The 17,567-nt window shown below is 37.2% G+C and overlaps 1 protein-coding gene across 5 annotated transcripts; it reads right to left on the reverse strand.

Moving 5' to 3' along the window:
- Positions 1–9,302: 9,302 nt before the first annotated feature.
- Positions 9,303–15,542, reverse strand: LOC141647966 (phospholipase SGR2-like). 5 transcript variants are annotated; one of them, XM_074456355.1, is made up of 10 exons: positions 15,457–15,542; positions 13,831–13,903; positions 13,120–13,227; positions 11,240–11,392; positions 10,775–10,967; positions 10,633–10,673; positions 10,331–10,372; positions 9,951–9,992; positions 9,699–9,856; positions 9,303–9,599 (listed from the first exon to the last, which is right to left on the reverse strand). In XM_074456355.1, the coding sequence occupies exons 2-5, from the start codon at positions 13,834–13,836 to the stop codon at positions 10,851–10,853; spliced, it is 384 nt and encodes a 127-aa protein (XP_074312456.1). In that variant the 5' UTR covers positions 13,837–13,903; positions 15,457–15,542; the 3' UTR covers positions 9,303–9,599; positions 9,699–9,856; positions 9,951–9,992; positions 10,331–10,372; positions 10,633–10,673; positions 10,775–10,850. The 5 variants fall into 5 exon arrangements, with proteins under 5 accessions (XP_074312456.1, XP_074312455.1, XP_074312458.1 ...); XM_074456354.1 differs by having other exon boundaries at positions 15,423–15,537; XM_074456357.1 differs by having other exon boundaries at positions 10,917–10,967; positions 11,293–11,392; positions 13,120–13,158; positions 13,803–13,903; positions 15,423–15,537.
- Between the last annotated feature and the right edge of the window lie 2,025 nt (positions 15,543–17,567).

Consider the following 17,567-nt stretch of genomic DNA (forward strand, 5'->3'; position numbering starts at 1 on the left):
AAAATAATAGTGATACCAATATTAATAGTAGAATACATATTATTTATTAGTAAGTTTCCTAATTAGGAAATACATGTCCTTAACCTAGCCTATAAATACAAATTAATGGTGTCTAACCTAGTTTATAAGTTCATCAAATCTGAAAATAATTCACAAAAGAGAGAGAGGATAAGAAGGTGAATAGCAAGGAAGTTATCGTCTTTTATTATCGTCTCAAGGTAAGACCGTCTTATTATATAATATATCGATTTTTGTAACAATTATAATACGCACCTTAGATACCCGTATGAATTGCCTTGACCATGACCTCAACCCAAGACCACCGTGACTGACCCTGGACTTATTTTGACCACCGTTGACCGGCTGGGGTTAAGGTTTTATTGGGTGATTGTTGTGGTTGCGGTTTCGGTGGCAACCGAGGGTTATACACGGGTTTTGACCTTGCCTCGCCTGTTTTAAGACCAAACCTGGGTTGGGGTTGGTCCGTGGTGGTGCGTCTACCTCGGTGGGTAGTCGGGGGTTGTCAAGCTGGTGGTTTGCGTGGTGGTGGCCAGAAATTCGAAGGGTGTCGAGTTGTTGCTTGGTAATGTTAGGGCTGCGGTTTGCTTGTGTTTTGGTAGTGTCGCAGGTGCGGTTTTGGGCTGCTGCACCGCCGTGTCTGAGCATGGTGAGGTGGTATTCCACGGTGGTGAAGCTTAGGTGGTCTTGATGTCGAGCATTGAGGGCGAGTGGTAGTACTATGTTTTAGCGCCGTCTCGGCGAAGGTTCATGGTGTCGGCTGGGTTGTGTTGTATGGTGTCAGGGTCGATGGTTGCTATTTTTGTCGTGTTGGTGGACTCGTTTGGGAGTGTCATTGGTGCTAGGTTGGAGTGATGGTGGCTCACGGCGGTGGTGAGTGAGTGGTGGTGTTGGTGTCGTGTGGTGTGTTGTGTGCAGGCCGCTGTTGTTGTTGCTTCTGCCGATTGTTGTTGAGACGGTTGCAGGGGGTGTCGGGTGAAGGTGGTCCTGGTCAGGGGGCCACCGTGGCTGGGTGGTTCACGGTGAAGCTCGTGCAAGGAGGGGGCTGCCGAGAGGGTGTGTATGTGTGTCTCATTAAGTCGTGTACGGGTTTGTTGTTTTATCAGTTAGTGTTAATTAAGTTAGTTAGGGGGTGTTTGGTTCACCCAATATAGGTATGAGGTATGGGTTTGGAATGATCCAAACCCATACCATGTGTTTGTTTGACGGAAATGAAGGTTTCATACCCATACCTCAAACCCACGAGGTATGGGTTTCTCATACCCATGGAGGGGGGTGGGTATGAGATTGATACCTATGGCATCAAATTAGAGATATTAAAAAGTGATAAAAAAATTGTAAAAAAATATTTTTATATTTTTATTTGATTAAATTTTATCTACATGATTTAATAGTATAAAAATTATTATTAAAAAAATAATATTTTGAAGATTTTTTTAGCTTTGATTGATTTCTAACCCCATACCCCCAAAATTGAACCAAACACAAGGTATGAGGTATCAAGTTCCAACCCGATACCACCCAGGTATGATTCCCGATTCCAAACCCATACCCACGCGTGAACCAAACACCCCCTAATTAGGAGTGTGTTAGTTTGTGAGGGAGTGAGTTTTTATTTTATGAGTTAGTTATGCGTTAATTAGTTTTATCAATTAGTTTTAGTTATGGGTTGGGATTTAAGTTGGGTTTGAGACGGTATAATTAATATAACTAGTTTATAATTGGTTTAATTATTTTATAATTTGTTTAGCTAGTAATTGTGAATTATTATTTGCATTAGGTGACGGTGTTATTGAGGAACTTTATTTGTTGATTGGATTGCATTATTGGAGTGCGTAATTGGTGTATTTGCTTGTCAGGTAGGATAACTACTCAACTCGTTTTCTTTTGTGGGATTGAATGGATGCGTAAATTATTGTTGTTTTATTGGATTGGATTATTTGTATTGGCATACTATTTTATCGGTTATCCTCAGTCTCGGACTGAGACGACATTTGTGTTTATATTGCGGGACATGAGATTGTTATGAGATTATCCTCAGTCTCGGACTGGGACGACAATGAGTTATGAGATTATCCTCAGTCTCGGACTGGGACGACAATTGTGCTTATCCCCGGGCCAGGAGTTGGCGGGACGACGGTGTGGTGGAGCCTCGGTCACGGACCGGGACGACTAGTGTGGATATGATGGGAATCGGTGGTGGTATTTATTCCACGTGCTTACATCTATTAAGTTTGTATATTTAATGTTGTGTGATTATCCTACTCAACCCCGTGGTTGACAGTGTATTCGTGAACACCTGTGATGAACCATAATGGGGAGCAGATTTGACAGGTACTAAAGATTAGCTGACTTGGGAGCATTGGGGTGTGAGCTCGACTTGGACCATAGTTGTTGTCTAGATCACTTAGTTGACTTATACAACTTTATTTATGTAATTTCCGCTGCGTAGTAAATTGTAATGTTAAGGTTTAAATTTAATCGGTTGGCAATGTAATAAGATCGTTACTTCAGTTAAAGTTATTAAGTACTTTGGTTTGTTTTAATTTGTATCATTTACCTCGGGCAACCGAGATGGTAAAGTCCTATTTATTGGGAATGTCTTGCTAAAGGCTCCTAAATAAATGGGGGTGTTACAAAGTGGTATCAGAGCAAAACGATCCTCAGGCCTAACCAATGAACCTAATAATGAGCCTAGGATGTGTCTTATAAAATGAACCCGGGTAGAAACTGTTAAGTGCCCCTTTAATATTAGGATGAGAAGGTACCCTCACTCCGAACCCCGACCCTTCCAATTTTGAACCGGTTACCTTGAGAGATATTGAAGAGCGGGGTAAATTTAAAATGAATGTTATTTATTTTCTTAGGAGTCGTTGTTGCCTTGGATATGTATTTTTTTCATTGATGACCGAGGTTACGGGACGTAACCTTGATTTTTAAGAAGAGTGGTATGGATGAAATAAGGCTTTGATGTTGAATTGTTTTGATCATGAGCATGAAAGTAATTGTCGAATTGGTATTGATTATGTGGTTGGATGTTGTGTGATAGTAGTATCATGTCTAGTGATATGCGGTTGTATGAATCCCAAAGCCATGTTATTTAAAATATATTATGAAATGATTAAGCTGGTGATATGAATGCTTTAGAGTATATACTAGTCGTGTGTGAAAGTTTATTGACCAAGTTGTGTTGATATAGAAGTAGGAGGGTGTTAATAAGAGCTTGTGACCTAGTAAAAAAGAACCTAGAGCTGAACTTTATTTCGTCAAATTTTACCCCTATTTGATTTAGTTTCCATTTCACCTCTGTTTATCATACAAGGTTGATATTTTTATGAGTGATAACCTAGTGAGTTAACTTACCAATGCCATTGGTCTCATGTTTAAAAGTTTTCTGGGTTGGGAGAAATAAATAATTTAGTGGACTGTGGCCAGAAAGTTCCTGTACAGTGAAGTTTTCGACAAACGATTTTGTAAAATTTCTCATTTAATTTGTACTTAATATTTTTATCTAATTCCAACTCCAATATTTAAAGGACTCAAATATGTTTTCAAATTGATAAGTCACGTTGTAAGGTGAATAATTTTTGACAATTAATAGTGATTTTTACAAGTTGACCTAAAATTTTTAACTTTTTGCTGATCGGTTTTGTTTCGACCCACCGAATTGTAAAAATCTTTATAAATTTATTATTCGAGATTTGGACTTGATTCTTTTTCTCATGCTTTAAAAACTCTTTATATTTTCTGGAAAGTATAAAAACTCAATGTAAAATGTAACGGTTGTTTAATGGTGATTTTTGAAAGTTACAGCTTGACTTTGATTTCTGAAAAGGCGAGTTTTACCAAAAGTTTAATATAAATGTTTTATCGGTTATTAACCTATGATAATTGGGAGGTGAGAGTGATGATAGGAGGACCTATAGAGGGGGTAATAAAGGATAGAATTGATCAGACCTTATCTTTGTAAGTATAGAATATTTACAATATTAAGCCATCTTTACTCGGGTAGAAACTTATGTTGTCTTGTTTTACTTTTATAGAACCATGCCTCCAAAGAGATCTACACCTACACCCTCTACCATGTCCCAAGAGGAGATTGACCGTTTGATATCTATGAATGAGGCTTTGACTGTGGCTCTGAAGGCTAAAGGGTCAGTTCGGGATCCAGCAAAGATAAGTGCTAATATTGCAAGACATAACCCGACGAAGTACGATGGATTAGGTGAACCATCCTTACTAGGAGATTGGCATAGGGAGTTTGATAACTTTTTTGAGTTGCTAGGATGTCCTACGGAGCTACAAGTAGACCAAGCTGCTTACTATTTGAGGGGAAAAGCGGGTTTGTGGTGGAATCGTAGTAAGGAGGTGTTAAGGGAAGCTTGGAGGGAAAGTGATGAACCTTTTATCACTTGGAAGGGTTTTAAGGAGACTATATATGAGAGCTGTATTTGTACCAGAACATATTAGGAGTAAGATGAGAGCTGAATTTGATTCTTTCAAGATGACTGAGGAGATGACAGTAGAGACTTATTATAACAGCTTTATGGAATTATCAGAATATGTAGCTGATTTGAATTTTAGTGATGAGATGTTGGTACTCCGGTTTGAGAAAGGATTAACAACTACTATTAAGAAGAGGCTTGCAGCTGGTCAGCCAAGTACCATGGATGATGTTTACCAGAGAGCTGGGCATGCGGAGAGGATTGCAGATATGTTGAAGAAGGAGAAGGAAGGGAAGAAGGAAAAGGGGGAGAAAAGGAAGACTGAAGCTGTGGGTGATGAGGGAAGTAAAAAGACATATGGTGGATTTGGGTATGGTGGGAGCATGGGAGCTGTTCGTGGAGGTGGTAACTCGATGTTTCAGGCATGCTACTCTTGTGGCAAATACGGACACAAGGCAAGGGAATGCAGATTGAAGGCAAAGTCTAGTAATGGAAGAGGAAGCTATGGCAATGGGAATCGTGATGGAGGTTACTATACTCCTATGTCAGGTTATGGGAGCAATCAAAAGTCAGGAGGTTGGAGTAACCAGAGAAGCCATGATAATAGACAAGGCAATAGAGGTGACCAGAGTAGTGGTGGAAAGGCATTTGGAACAGCTAGTACGGTACAAGGGAATGGGGAGAAGGGTAACTAGTATTTGTTGAGAGACTTAGAGTTTTATCATTTAAAAAGTATTTAACTTGTTGGTAGTTTTAGTAAGTAGTAGTAGTTCCGAAACTTCGGGACGAAGTTTATTTTTAGGAGGGTGGATTGTGATAGTACAATTATTTTGAGTTAATAAATTTTGCTTATGTGATTTTATACGGATTTTATCAATGCTTTATATATTATACATATGCGATTGTCCTTATAAAGTGAGTGTGTGATGATAGCATTTCTGTTGAAGTGTATGGAGTTAATGTTTTGGGTAGTCTCGGTGAACTTCGAGGACGAAGTTCTTTTTAAGGAGGGAAGACTGTAATACCCTGTAATTTGATGGAAGTTATATTTATGTTTCGAGCATTTTTTTTATAGTTAATTATGACGTTATAATTAATAATTGTGAGTAAGACGAAATGATTTAATAAAATAATAAAATAAGAATTTAGGTCGGAAATGTGTTATGAGCCATGTGGACCTCGGATACGTACTCGGATTTCCGAGTAGTAATATAATAATTATAGCTATAGTAATAATAATAAAAAAATAATAGTGATACCAATATTAATAGTAGAATACATATTATTTATTAGTAAGTTTCCTAATTAGGAAATACATGTCCTTAACCTAGCCTATAAATACAAATTAATTGTGTCTAACCTAGTTTATATGTTCATCAAATCTGAAAATAATTCACAAAGGAGAGAGAGAGAATAAGAAGGTGAATAGTAAGGAAGTTATCGTCTTTTATTATCGTCTCAAGGTAAGACCGTCTTATTATATAATATATCGATTTTTGTAACAATTATAATACGCACCCTAGATACCCGTATGAATTGCCTTGACCATGACCTCAACCCAAGACCACCGTGACTGACCCTGGACTTATTTTGACCACCGTTGACCGGCTGGGGTTAGGGTTTTATAAGGTGATTGTTGTGGTTGCGGTTTCGGTGGCAACCGAGGGTTATACACGGGTTTAGACCTTGCCTCGCCTGTTTTAAGACCAAACCTGGGTTAGGGTTGGTCCGTGGTGGTGCGTCTACCTCGGTGGGTAGTCGGGCGCTGTCAAGCTGGTGGTTTGCGTGGTGGTGGCCAGAAATTCGAAGGGTGTCGAGTTGTTGCTTGGTAATGTTAGGGTTGCGGTTTGCTTGTGTTTTGGTAGTGTCGCAGGTGCGGTTTTGGGCTGCTGCACCACCGTGTCTGGGCATGGTGAGGTGTTAGTCCACGGTGGTGAAGCTTGGGTGGTCTTGATGTCGAGCATTGAGGGCGAGTGGTAGTACTCTGTTTTAGCGCCGTCTCGGCGAAGGTTCATGGTTGTCGGCTGGGTTGTGTTGTATGGTGTCAGGGTCGATGGTTGCTATTTTTGTCGTGTTGGTGGACTCGTTTGGGAGTGTCATTGGTGCTAGGTTGGAGTGATAGTGGCTCACAACGGTGGTGAGTGAGTGGTGGTGTTGGTGTTGGTGTCGTGTGGTGTGCTGTGTGCAGGCCGCTGTTGTTGTTGCTTCTGCCGATTGTTGTTGAGACGGTTGCAGGGGGTGTCGGGTGAAGGTGGTCCTGGTCAGGGGGCCACCGTGGTTGGGTGGTTCACGGTGAAGCTCGTGCAAGGAGGGGGCTGCCGAGAGGGTGTGTATGTGTGTCTCATTAAGTCGTGTACGGGTTTGTTGTTTTATCAGTTAGTGTTAATTAAGTTAGTTAGGAGTGTGTTAGTTTGTGAGGGAGTGAGTTTTTATTTTATGAGTTAGTTATGCGTTAATTAGTTTTATCAATTAGTTTTAGTTATGTGTCGGGATTTAAGTTGGGTTTGAGACGGTATAATTAATATAACTAGTTTATAATTGGTTTAATTATTTTATAATTTGTTTAGCTAGTAATTGTGAATTATTATTTGCATTAGGTGACGGTGTTATTGAGGAACTTTATTTGTTGATTGGATTGCATTATTGGAGTGCGTAATTAGAGTATTTGCTTGTCAGGTAGGATAACTACTCAATTCGTTTTCTTTTGTGGGATTGAATGGATGCGTAAATTATTGTTGTTTTATTGGATTGGATTATTCGTATTGGCATACTATTTTATCGGTTATCCTCAGTCTCGGACTGAGACGACATTTGTGTTTATATTGCGGGACATGAGATTGTTATGATATTATCCTCAGTCTCGGACTGGGACGACAATGAGTTATGAGATTATCCTCAGTTTCGGACTAGGACGACAATTGTGCTTATCCCCGGGCCAGGAGTTGGCGAGACGACGGTGTGGTGGAGCCTCGGTCATGGACCGGGACGACTAGTGTGGATATGATGGGAATCGGTGGTGGTATTTATTCCACGTGCTTACATCTATTAAGTTTGTATATTTAATGTTGTGTGATTATCCTACTCAACCTCGTGGTTGACAGTGTATTCGTGAACACCTGTGATGAACCATAATGGGGAGCAGATTTGACAGGTACTAAAGATTAGCTGACTTGGGAGCATTGGGGTGTGAGCTCGACTTGGACCATAGTTGTTGTCTAGATCACTTAGTTGACTTATACAACTTTATTTATGTAATTTCCGCTGCGTAGTAAATTGTAATGTTAAGGTTTAAATTTAATCGGTTGGTAATGTAATAAGATCGTTACTTCAGTTAAAGTTATTAAAGTACTTTGATTTGTTTTAATTTGTATCATTTACCTCGGGCAACCGAGATGGTAACAGTCCTATTTATTGGGAATGTCTTGCTAAAGGCTCCTAAATAAATGGGGGTGTTACAATGTAGTTTTCTAACTTCTATGCTATTAATACTATATATCTAAAAAACAGATTAGGTCATGTTATGTTCATGTTCGTGTTCATATCAATATTAAACGGGTCATTACTACCCCAACCCTGACCTGACCCAATTACATAAACGGGTCATTTGTCTCAACCCTAACCCGACCCATTTAATTTTTCTATAGCCCAACCCGACCTGTTTAACCCATTTATCTTTAAGCAGGTCATTTTTAACTCATTTAACCCGTTTAACCCAATAAATTATTACAATAAACTAAGCTTTATATATAATCCTATTATCCCAAAAATGATGAATCAAAATGCTAATTTTTAAGTAGTTTTGTTGAATTATTGACTCAAGCCAAATATATTACGATAATTTTAAATAAAATGGGTTATTTGTGTCGAGTTCGTGTCAAAAGACATCAACCCTAACCCAACCCATTTATGTTTCGTATCGCGTCGTGTCAACCCAATTACTTAAATGGGTCACAACGTCTTGACTCTAACCCACTAACTTCGTGTCGGATTCATGTCGTGTTTTCGGGCCGTGTCAATGATTGCCGCCTCTAAATTACTATAGCTAAAATAAACATTGCACATATTGTTGGTTTGAAACCCCTAAGCAACCCATGTAATCCGTAAATTGTAATTGAAGGTACATGCTAAAGTAATTAATAATTTTAAATGGAAAATTTAAGGAAAAAAATTATTGACTACCTAATTAGAAAATTGAAACATATAATTTATAATATCTGTAATTATAGAAAGTCGTAGAAATGTTCCATTTTAATTTGTACTCCTATGAATTTAGATTCTATACATCTTTTTATACGTTTAGATTTGTTTAATTTAGACCTTAACATATATAAATTGTACTCCATATCCGATTCTTAAAACACGAATATTTTTCATCCTTCAAGTATAAAGCTCATTTAGAGGCAAGAACATATATATATAATTGCATCTGTTCACATGAACATTGTTGAGATTTCTCGAATTACAACACGTGCACTTATAAGATAAGAAGAGTAGACGAAGAGAAGAAAGTTTATGAAAATGTGGAGGAATATGAGTTTGAGCAGTTTATATCATTTGTTTCACAACCAAGTATTGCTAAAATTACTCTTCAAAATGTATTTGAAATGACAAAATTTGTACGTAAAATAATAATAGTATATATGTACATTTTTAAAATAGACTAGTTGGTTGCACGGCGCGCGATGTGCGCCGTCCCCCAAGTTATTTTAATTGTTTACGTTTCAAATGCATAGTAGCGAATCTTGATTTGGTTTGGTTTTCTATACATTTTGAGTGGCGATCACAATGAAATTCTTGTTTTTTTTTTGTATGTTCGAATCAATTACAAACAAGATCACATTCATAAATATTTCGTATCTAACTTTGTTGCGAACATAAATATACGATCTAGTTCGGTTGTTTGTACATGTTAGAGTTCTCACAATTTTCTCCATAAAACAATAATCTCAATGTTTGGCAGCTAACATGTCACTAAAATACTTGACATAAGCTATACTGGTTTTTCTAATGTCTGGATCAAACATGATCAAAAACTGTGACCATCATTGACACGGAGAGAAACATCAGGGACTAACTGTTGGACTTCCGGACTTGCTCTCACATGCCTTCCTTTTCCGCGTTTCACCACATGGTGGCCTGAGTGAATGAATCAATTTAATTTGAATCATGAAAGATAAATTCTCGTCCCAACAGATAAAAATCTATTTCCATGGCAATAAGAGGGTAGAACAGTACCCTAGGTGGAGCGTAACATCTGAATCTTCTTTCTCAAATTCACCGCTAGCTAAAGCAACAACTTTGTCAGGAGAAACCTTTCTCTTTATGGGATAGTATTCTAGATACATCTCCTCAGATTTCTCAGTTGGTGTCACAAAGCCTTGAAGTTTTGCCACCTGCAATACCCCAAAATTTCTAAATACTTGGATCTATTTCGCTAAACCACACTTAATTTGTGTGCAAGATGAGATAATAAATGAACTTCATCACCTGTCTGTGTAAGCTCTCATTCTCCAGCAATGCCTTTTGTTCCTAGATAAAGCAGAGTAATCATGAAAGAGCGACGTTTAGTAAACTGAACATAAATGACTGGCTCGAATCTAACGTACATGTACTGCATTTGGACCTCCAACACTGACCAGCCACTTAACCACATAACCTAGTTGAACTTCAAGCAATCATGTGGCATAATATTAAACAAGTGGATACGTAGCTATGGTGAACCTAGAATTGGTTCCCAGTGAACAACTATATTTTATCCCTTTCTAACCATTACGTAAGAAAATTTCAATTTTCAGTTGCCTGTATCTTCTTCAAAAATATCCAGTGATCATACATGTGAAGCACTCACGAGTGAGTATATGACGTACCTGTAAGCGTGAGAGCTCCAGCTGCTCCATCAATAACTGGTCCTGCATCAGTTAAAACCAAAATTATTGTCGGTATCTCTCTACTCAAAAAGACAACCTAAGATGTGCGCAAGTTACAATCAACTTCTTTGCCTTCACAGATGATAATTGTTTTTCTAGCTGTCAAAGATCTTTTAAGCTAAAGCCTGACAATTCCTTAATCTGTAGCCTTCTGTGAATGATTCAGAATTTCTGAGTTGAGACAAAAAGTGGTATTTTTTCATAGTCCATTCTAAAAAAAATAAAGGTTAAGTAATATATACATTTGTCCCATCTGGAGCTTTATCTCTTTTGCTTCCTCAACCTGTAATCACAGCAAAGCATTTCTCACGTTAAAGCTGCGCTTTAAAATTATCAACCCATTCCTATTAGAGTTCCATGGAAAATCAAATTTCAGTAGAGCACCTCATCCAAACGCGAATTTCCAGATAAAATAATGTCAGCTGATTTCCGTGCATTACGGTCCTCGACAGACTTCTTTTCATGCTGCATACAACAAAGCACGGCATATGAAGTATGGATACAGTGAGCATGAAATTTGGCGAACCTGTGAGCAGTAGTCATCCATCTCCTCTTCTTTCTGCTGACACAATTCATCCTACAGAAAAGGAATAGTTACATAAAATGATCAGAAATAGCAAACAAAACAGCAGCCACAAAGTGATACTTAAACCGCTAATTCATTCATTTTGCTCTCAAATTATGATTTCCTTAATGCACGTGGCTTTGTCCCAAATAATAGATAAATACACAGGGAGTATTTATGAGAACGATGACAAATATTATATAGGGATGTTGGCATGCTGTTCAGTAAGTGATGATCATTTCAACGTCCGTCAAAGCACACTACAGAGTTAAAGAGGAATGAACCTGTGTTGGCTTTGGAGACGGAAATGCAGCATATCCTCGCCTAAGCTTAATACCATTTCCTCCTAAATTAGCAATGCCAGAGAAGCCAGAAGTATCAACATTCAGCCATGCCTCCCAAGTAGGATCCTCTCCAGTAAAGAGGGCATGAAGTACCTGCATAGAGATGTACACACAAGGAAAAAAAATACTATCAAGCTCAAGATACAAGATCTCTACTTCCGGCAGTGCAATATCATACTTGTGTAGTTCCTTCTAAATCTACTCTAGCAGCAAAGAGGCCCGATGGCTGAAAAGTCCTCCGATGCCAAACCCAAAAAGTAACATCAATCACGTCAGTCCCGAAATTGTAATGAAATGCGTGTTTAAGGACTGTAGATGCAGTAAAAAAATCAAAGTAATCTTAAGTTAGACCTTAGCCTTATGTGACCATTTTCAAGTGAGAGTCGATGATCAATGTATTGACGAGTATTAGTCTCGATATACTCCATGCAATATACATACTCATACTCCCTTTGTTCTAATCGTTTGTTTACCTCTTTAATTCTTTGTGAGGGGTATTATAAACAAAGGAAAACAAATAATTGAGACGGAGGGAGAGAGTACATTCATACCCTGGATCACGAGTACAGACATTTAAATTCAAAAAATGGTTGAATAAAAGCCAAGTCATTTTAGACTTAAAATTTGACATTTTTTCATAAAATAGTCGTGTCCGACACTTGGATCCGCCCGCGTGGCCGACCCTTCAAGCCGAGTCGGAGTAACATAGGCTCACCCAAGTCTAAAAAGGCTCTCTTCTCATTTCCCTGGCTAAAGGTTTAGGCGGAGTGTGTCTATCTTTTCGATTATCTTTATGCTACTCTTGTGTCACATGTTCATTGAATAGAAAACGGTGCACCCAAGAGTAAAGAGCACAGCGGGAAATAATAGAAAATGTTCACTACAAAATCTGAAAACTATGATGATTCTAAGATGAAAATAAGCAAATAATCAAACCTGAGGAGTTCTGTAAATTAATTTACTTGGCTACCAACATATATCTTGGAAATTTGTGTATTTTCTGCCCTAGTTTCCTACATATGTAATGTATTGTATGGACTTGAAAAAGTGTAGTCAACACATTTACCTCTTTGACATAGCGGATTATAATATGACTATGAGAGTCTGTGTTGGTTTAAGCTAATAAATTGATCAGTTGAACGATTTTGTTGTGTTGTTGATTGAAGAATGTAGGTGGTTTCTTGTAAATTGCCAAGTGTTGTTGATCAAAGAATTGCTAAGTAGTGTTACGTTGTTGATCAAAGAATGTAGGTGGTTTCTGCCAAACCAATTTCTCACTTAACAACCCTACTAAGCTCATATCCTACTTTTGTACCTCGACCAAATCGAACTTATGTAGCGTCACTACTGTAGTTTATGTTGTCAATAACTCTATATCACTTGATGTACCTTGTTCTTAATTCAATACCACTAATATTCAACCTTCATCTTCTATATGGAATAAAACAATTAATGTCCATTATTTCTGAAATCTCTAATCACCACATTGTGCTCTGAAAATACAATTCCCAACAACTCGGAACCTCTTATACTTGTTAATCCCGCCACCCTGCCAAATTAAACCCCCGTAGCAACGAAACCTAAATTAATTTGCCATCTACAAAGAAACTAAATCATCAACCGAAAACTAAACTTCAAAAACAAACAACATTAAAGTTGGTGGTTCAGCCATGTCTAACCTTCATGGATATATACAACAAAAAGGTTGGATGTCTTGCAACAAATGGTGTATTCTTACCACCAAAACAAGCAGCACTGGTATTTTAAATAACCAATAAAGGATTTCATCAAGAAGTTCACTTAAAGGTTGGATGTCTAACCTGCATTCCTTGCTTGTTCTTGAAACCCTGGATCTCCTTCTTGCACATTTTGAGGTACTTAAACATCAATATTGGGCCTCTTTTTGGTTGCACTACATTCCTCTTGAGCTGCAGTGACACACTTGATATCGGACCAACTGAACTAAACGATGACCATAACAATGACTCTTAACACTTATCAAGGCTTTGTCTTTTTAACTTAATATTCACAAACTGAATAGATTAATGGTCATAATTGACATAGTCAAAGCAGCAGACAAATGTCATTTTCCTTGTTGGAGTTTAGACATTTTGCCAAGTAAGAGAGCATTTGTTGTAACACCTTCTTAAAGAATCCTGACGGATTTTGAACCTGATAATGAATATCACTACTCTCAGAACAACTAAGGGACCTTACATCTGCAGCCTGCAAGTCTGCTAAATACCAAAGAAGACTTATGCAGTAGCACAAAGCAAAAGAACGATTAGAGAAAAAGCGTATATCTGAACCAAGTTTGTGAGTCCAGTCATTGAAGTCAAAAGAAAGAGAAAAATGAAGAAGAGAGAGAGATGTGAAAAGACAACTTAAACATACCTCAACATGGAAATCGTGGAATTTGAAATTAGATAGCATATAGAAGAGGAGAAATTATAACCAAGAATCACTTAAACACCCCTAAAATTAAAAAACATGAGTAATTCACAATGACCTATTCTCAAGCAGTAGCGCACCTGCATCAGCCCTTCTTTTAGTCTCTTAGTCGACGTCTTATCAAGTCATGACCATTGCTCACCATAAGAGGCCCTATAAGAAGAAAATAAACTATATATAGATCAAATATCATCATAGAAATAGCGTACATGATTATAAATGTGAAACTCCACTAAATCGACTAAATCGTATAATAAAAAATTGAGAAACTGCTTATAAATCATGTCACAAAACGATAAAGTATGAAATAACTGGACCAATTTCATTAATTGAATGGAAACTTGAAGCTAATAAATAAATGAAAGAACAACATCTTCTATAGCAAAAGATTCCACTTTAAGCACTTAAATTTCCATTAAATTGCCTATAATAATATAACCCACAATTGCTCCTAATCATAAAATGAAAGAGCACAGTTGTATTAAACTTAACAGCACCTCATCAACCAAGCAGCAATCACATAAAATCAGTAGTTATTGTGTAAGACCGGCTGTAATAACAATTAGTCTCAACTTTAGACGGATAGTGTCCGTCTAAAGTGAGATTTTGTGCTTTAATTAATGAATGTTTAACCAATAAAAAGCCCGACACTATACCGTAAGACAATCTTATTCAATAGTATTGTGTAAGACCAACCGTAATAAACGAGCGTTTAACCAATATAAGACGGTCTAATTCTATAGTAATTTCTGCATAAACAGGTAAACAACAGTCATCTTCAAATTGAGAAAAATTCCAAAAAAAAGGAATTAAATAAGAACCCGGATCATCAAACCTGCGAAATATTAATGGGGAATCATTAGAATTTTGATTAAATTGCAAAAAAGCAGCCATATCCAAAGTAACTTGAGCTGTGTTTCTTCGTTATTAAGGAAAATTGATAGAAATGTACAGAAATTTAAAAGGTTGGTTTATTGGAAAATGGAAATGATTAAAGAAATGGGAAGCAAGTTGATGAAGCATGTGAAATTATGATCTTCATTGGACAGTTTTGAGCTGTGGGATGGATTGAGAATGAATATCCATTGTCCCCATCATGTTCATAAAATATTGAAAAAAGAAAGAGTTATAAAGACAAGACCAACAACGCAATTTTTCTATCTAGTTTCTCGCCTAATTCAACTACAACACCGGAAATAACAATTAATTGGATTATACTGAATAAAGAACCTATGTGACTACGGAAGGGGAAATGAACAAACACTAATTTGTAAGGATCGCCTAATTAAAGTACAACAATGTAAATAACAATTAACCAATGTGACCAAGGAAGGGGAAATCAACAAGCCCTAATTTTTAAGGATCGTAATTAAACTACAAAAATATTCAGTTAAGACAAAACCAAATATTCAGGAACGATAATGATAACACTTAACAGTAATAAGAATAACTAATAACAAAACAATGCGATCTTAAGAAAATAGCAATAATAACAACAATAACAGTAGAAACAAATCGAACCGGCTACAACCAACAACAAAACCATGAGATTTTCAGCAATGGCCATCCCAAAAAACAGTCACAGATCCGAGTAGCAACAAAAAAACCACAGGAATACAGTAATAATAGTGAAAAACGGAAAAAAAGAAAGAGTTGTAAAGGGAAAACCAACATATACAATAACCATCAGAGAGGACGATGACCACCTCGAGGTATGCGCAGCAACGGGTTTAGGCGACCAAACAGGAGGAAAAGGGAGAGAGGTGAAGGAAAGAGTGGGAGGAAAAGCAGAGTACGTTGGAATAAAAAAGGAGTGGCTGTGAAGTGAAGAAAGTAAAAACGAGAAACAAATGTAAACGGCCCAATCAGTGAGGCCAATACCGTTCACAAAACCAAACCCGCCAAAAGCAACCCAGCCCACCCATTGCATATTACTATTCATTCTCCAAGTTACTATTCATTAATGAATAGTAACTTGTTGCTTGGACATTTAGTATAAGGTGAAAGATAGCACTAATATTCTATTTGAATAATCCTCATTTATGGCATATTTGATTTGTTTCCTGATTTTTATCCTCAATTATAACAATTTTATTAAGTTACCACAATTTACTCCTTTTGTTTCCATTTATTTATGCCGCATAATAGTATAGTATATCCACCTTAATTCTACTGTGTATTACTTTGTATTGGCTATTGGACTCCACGTCATAAGTACGAATGTGATGCTTTCGACACATCGCAGAAGTAAACTGTTGAAGACACGTGACAGACGGTTTCTACTTTAATATAATATATGCTAAGATTAATTGATGAAAGTACCCTTTAATGTTGCACTTTTTAAAACTTAACACCTTATGAAGAGATTTTTAAAACTTAATACCTTAATGTGCACTTAATTCACATTTTGGTACCTTAAGTGGATTTTGGCAAAAAAAATGTGAAATACTGCCGAGATTGAATCAACCGTGACTTGTACTTATAAGAGGGAGGGAAGAGGTTGAAAATGTGAACGGAGTGCATCATAAATACGTCGCCGTGTATTTAAAAAATGGCCGGAATATTCCTTTTTTTTGGCCTAAATTCACTTAAGGTACCAAAATGTGAATAAAATGCACATTAAGGTATTAAGTTTTAAAAAACTTTTCATAAGGTGTTGAGTTTTATAAAGTGCAACATTAAAGAGTGTTTTCATTAATTGATCCTTAAATATAACCACAATGGTATAATTCCTATTACAACTTATGATAACTTGTTTTCAATAATGGTCACAATTGGCTGTAAAATGGTTTCAAATTCTCGTCTTATTGCTCCAGACCAAAATAGCCCGTCTGAAGCAAACTCGATTAAAATCTTATTTACCCGATTCTAAAAGATGGATGAAAACCGAATTTAAATGGATGACTTATGGACGATGGATGAAACGGATGATGGGTCGGTTGAAGAAATTCCACCACCCGATCTTATTAGTTTTTATATTTTTAAAATACTAGTTGAAATTTCGCGTGCTGCGCACGCGATATCGAACGTTATTTCTTTGCGGTTGTTTATAGTGTAGTTATTTAAGCTACTAAATGGTTAAAATATTGACAATTTTATTTTATTTATATATAATTAAGCATACATAAAACATATATGGATACATTTTACAATTATTGTATCGCTAATACCTTATTAACATTATGGATTTGATATAACGATATTTTTAGATTCCCAGTCGTCCGCTGAAATTGAAAGAAGTTCAACTTCAGCTGCTACTATTTTACCTAAGCATACATAAAACATATATGGGATATATTATACAATTATTGTATCCCTTATACCTTATTAACATTATAGATTTGATACAGCCTGATGTAAAATAACTTGGACGAATTAGATTGAACAAATCGGCCGTCTGTTTAGGATGAAAACTACCGAACAATCAAACCCGGGGTCTGTGGAGAGGCTCGTACCAAATAGGAGTAAGGCCGATTCCTAGTCCATTTCCTCGAGTAGTGAAAGCCCTTGATACAAACAGGAGTAAGCACCATGGTATGGTTGACGTCAATCCATATCCATCCTTAGGTCTAAATAAGAATTTGGACCGTCTAGACGGGACGATTGGCCGAATGGGTTGGGTTGGGCCTAGGAAGGCCGAATAAAACGATCTAGGAAGACCGAGTTATGAAAACCGACAACTGTCTCATATAAACTATTCCCTAACCTTGTTCAAGTTTCACCCTTGGCAACACGTAAGTCCATTACTCCCCAACAGAGTCGCCAAACTGTGGACGCGGGCCCACGAGGTCGCTAGGGAACAAGCGTTTGCATTTGT

The sequence above is a fragment of the Silene latifolia genome, chromosome 3 (genome assembly GCF_048544455.1).
Source record: "Silene latifolia isolate original U9 population chromosome 3, ASM4854445v1, whole genome shotgun sequence".
Classification (NCBI taxonomy): Eukaryota; Viridiplantae; Streptophyta; class Magnoliopsida; order Caryophyllales; family Caryophyllaceae; genus Silene; species Silene latifolia.

What these genes read in the sequence shown, in the direction of transcription:
- LOC141647966 (XM_074456355.1), bottom strand. An exon ending in AGAACAAGCAAGGAATGCAG is followed by an intron (nt 11,393 to 13,119) that starts GTTAGACATCCA and finishes ATCTCTATGCAG; the next exon opens with GTACTTCATGCCCTCTTTAC. An exon ending in CGTCTCCAAAGCCAACACAG is followed by an intron (nt 10,968 to 11,239) that starts GTTCATTCCTCT and finishes CCTTTTCTGTAG; the next exon opens with GATGAATTGTGTCAGCAGAA.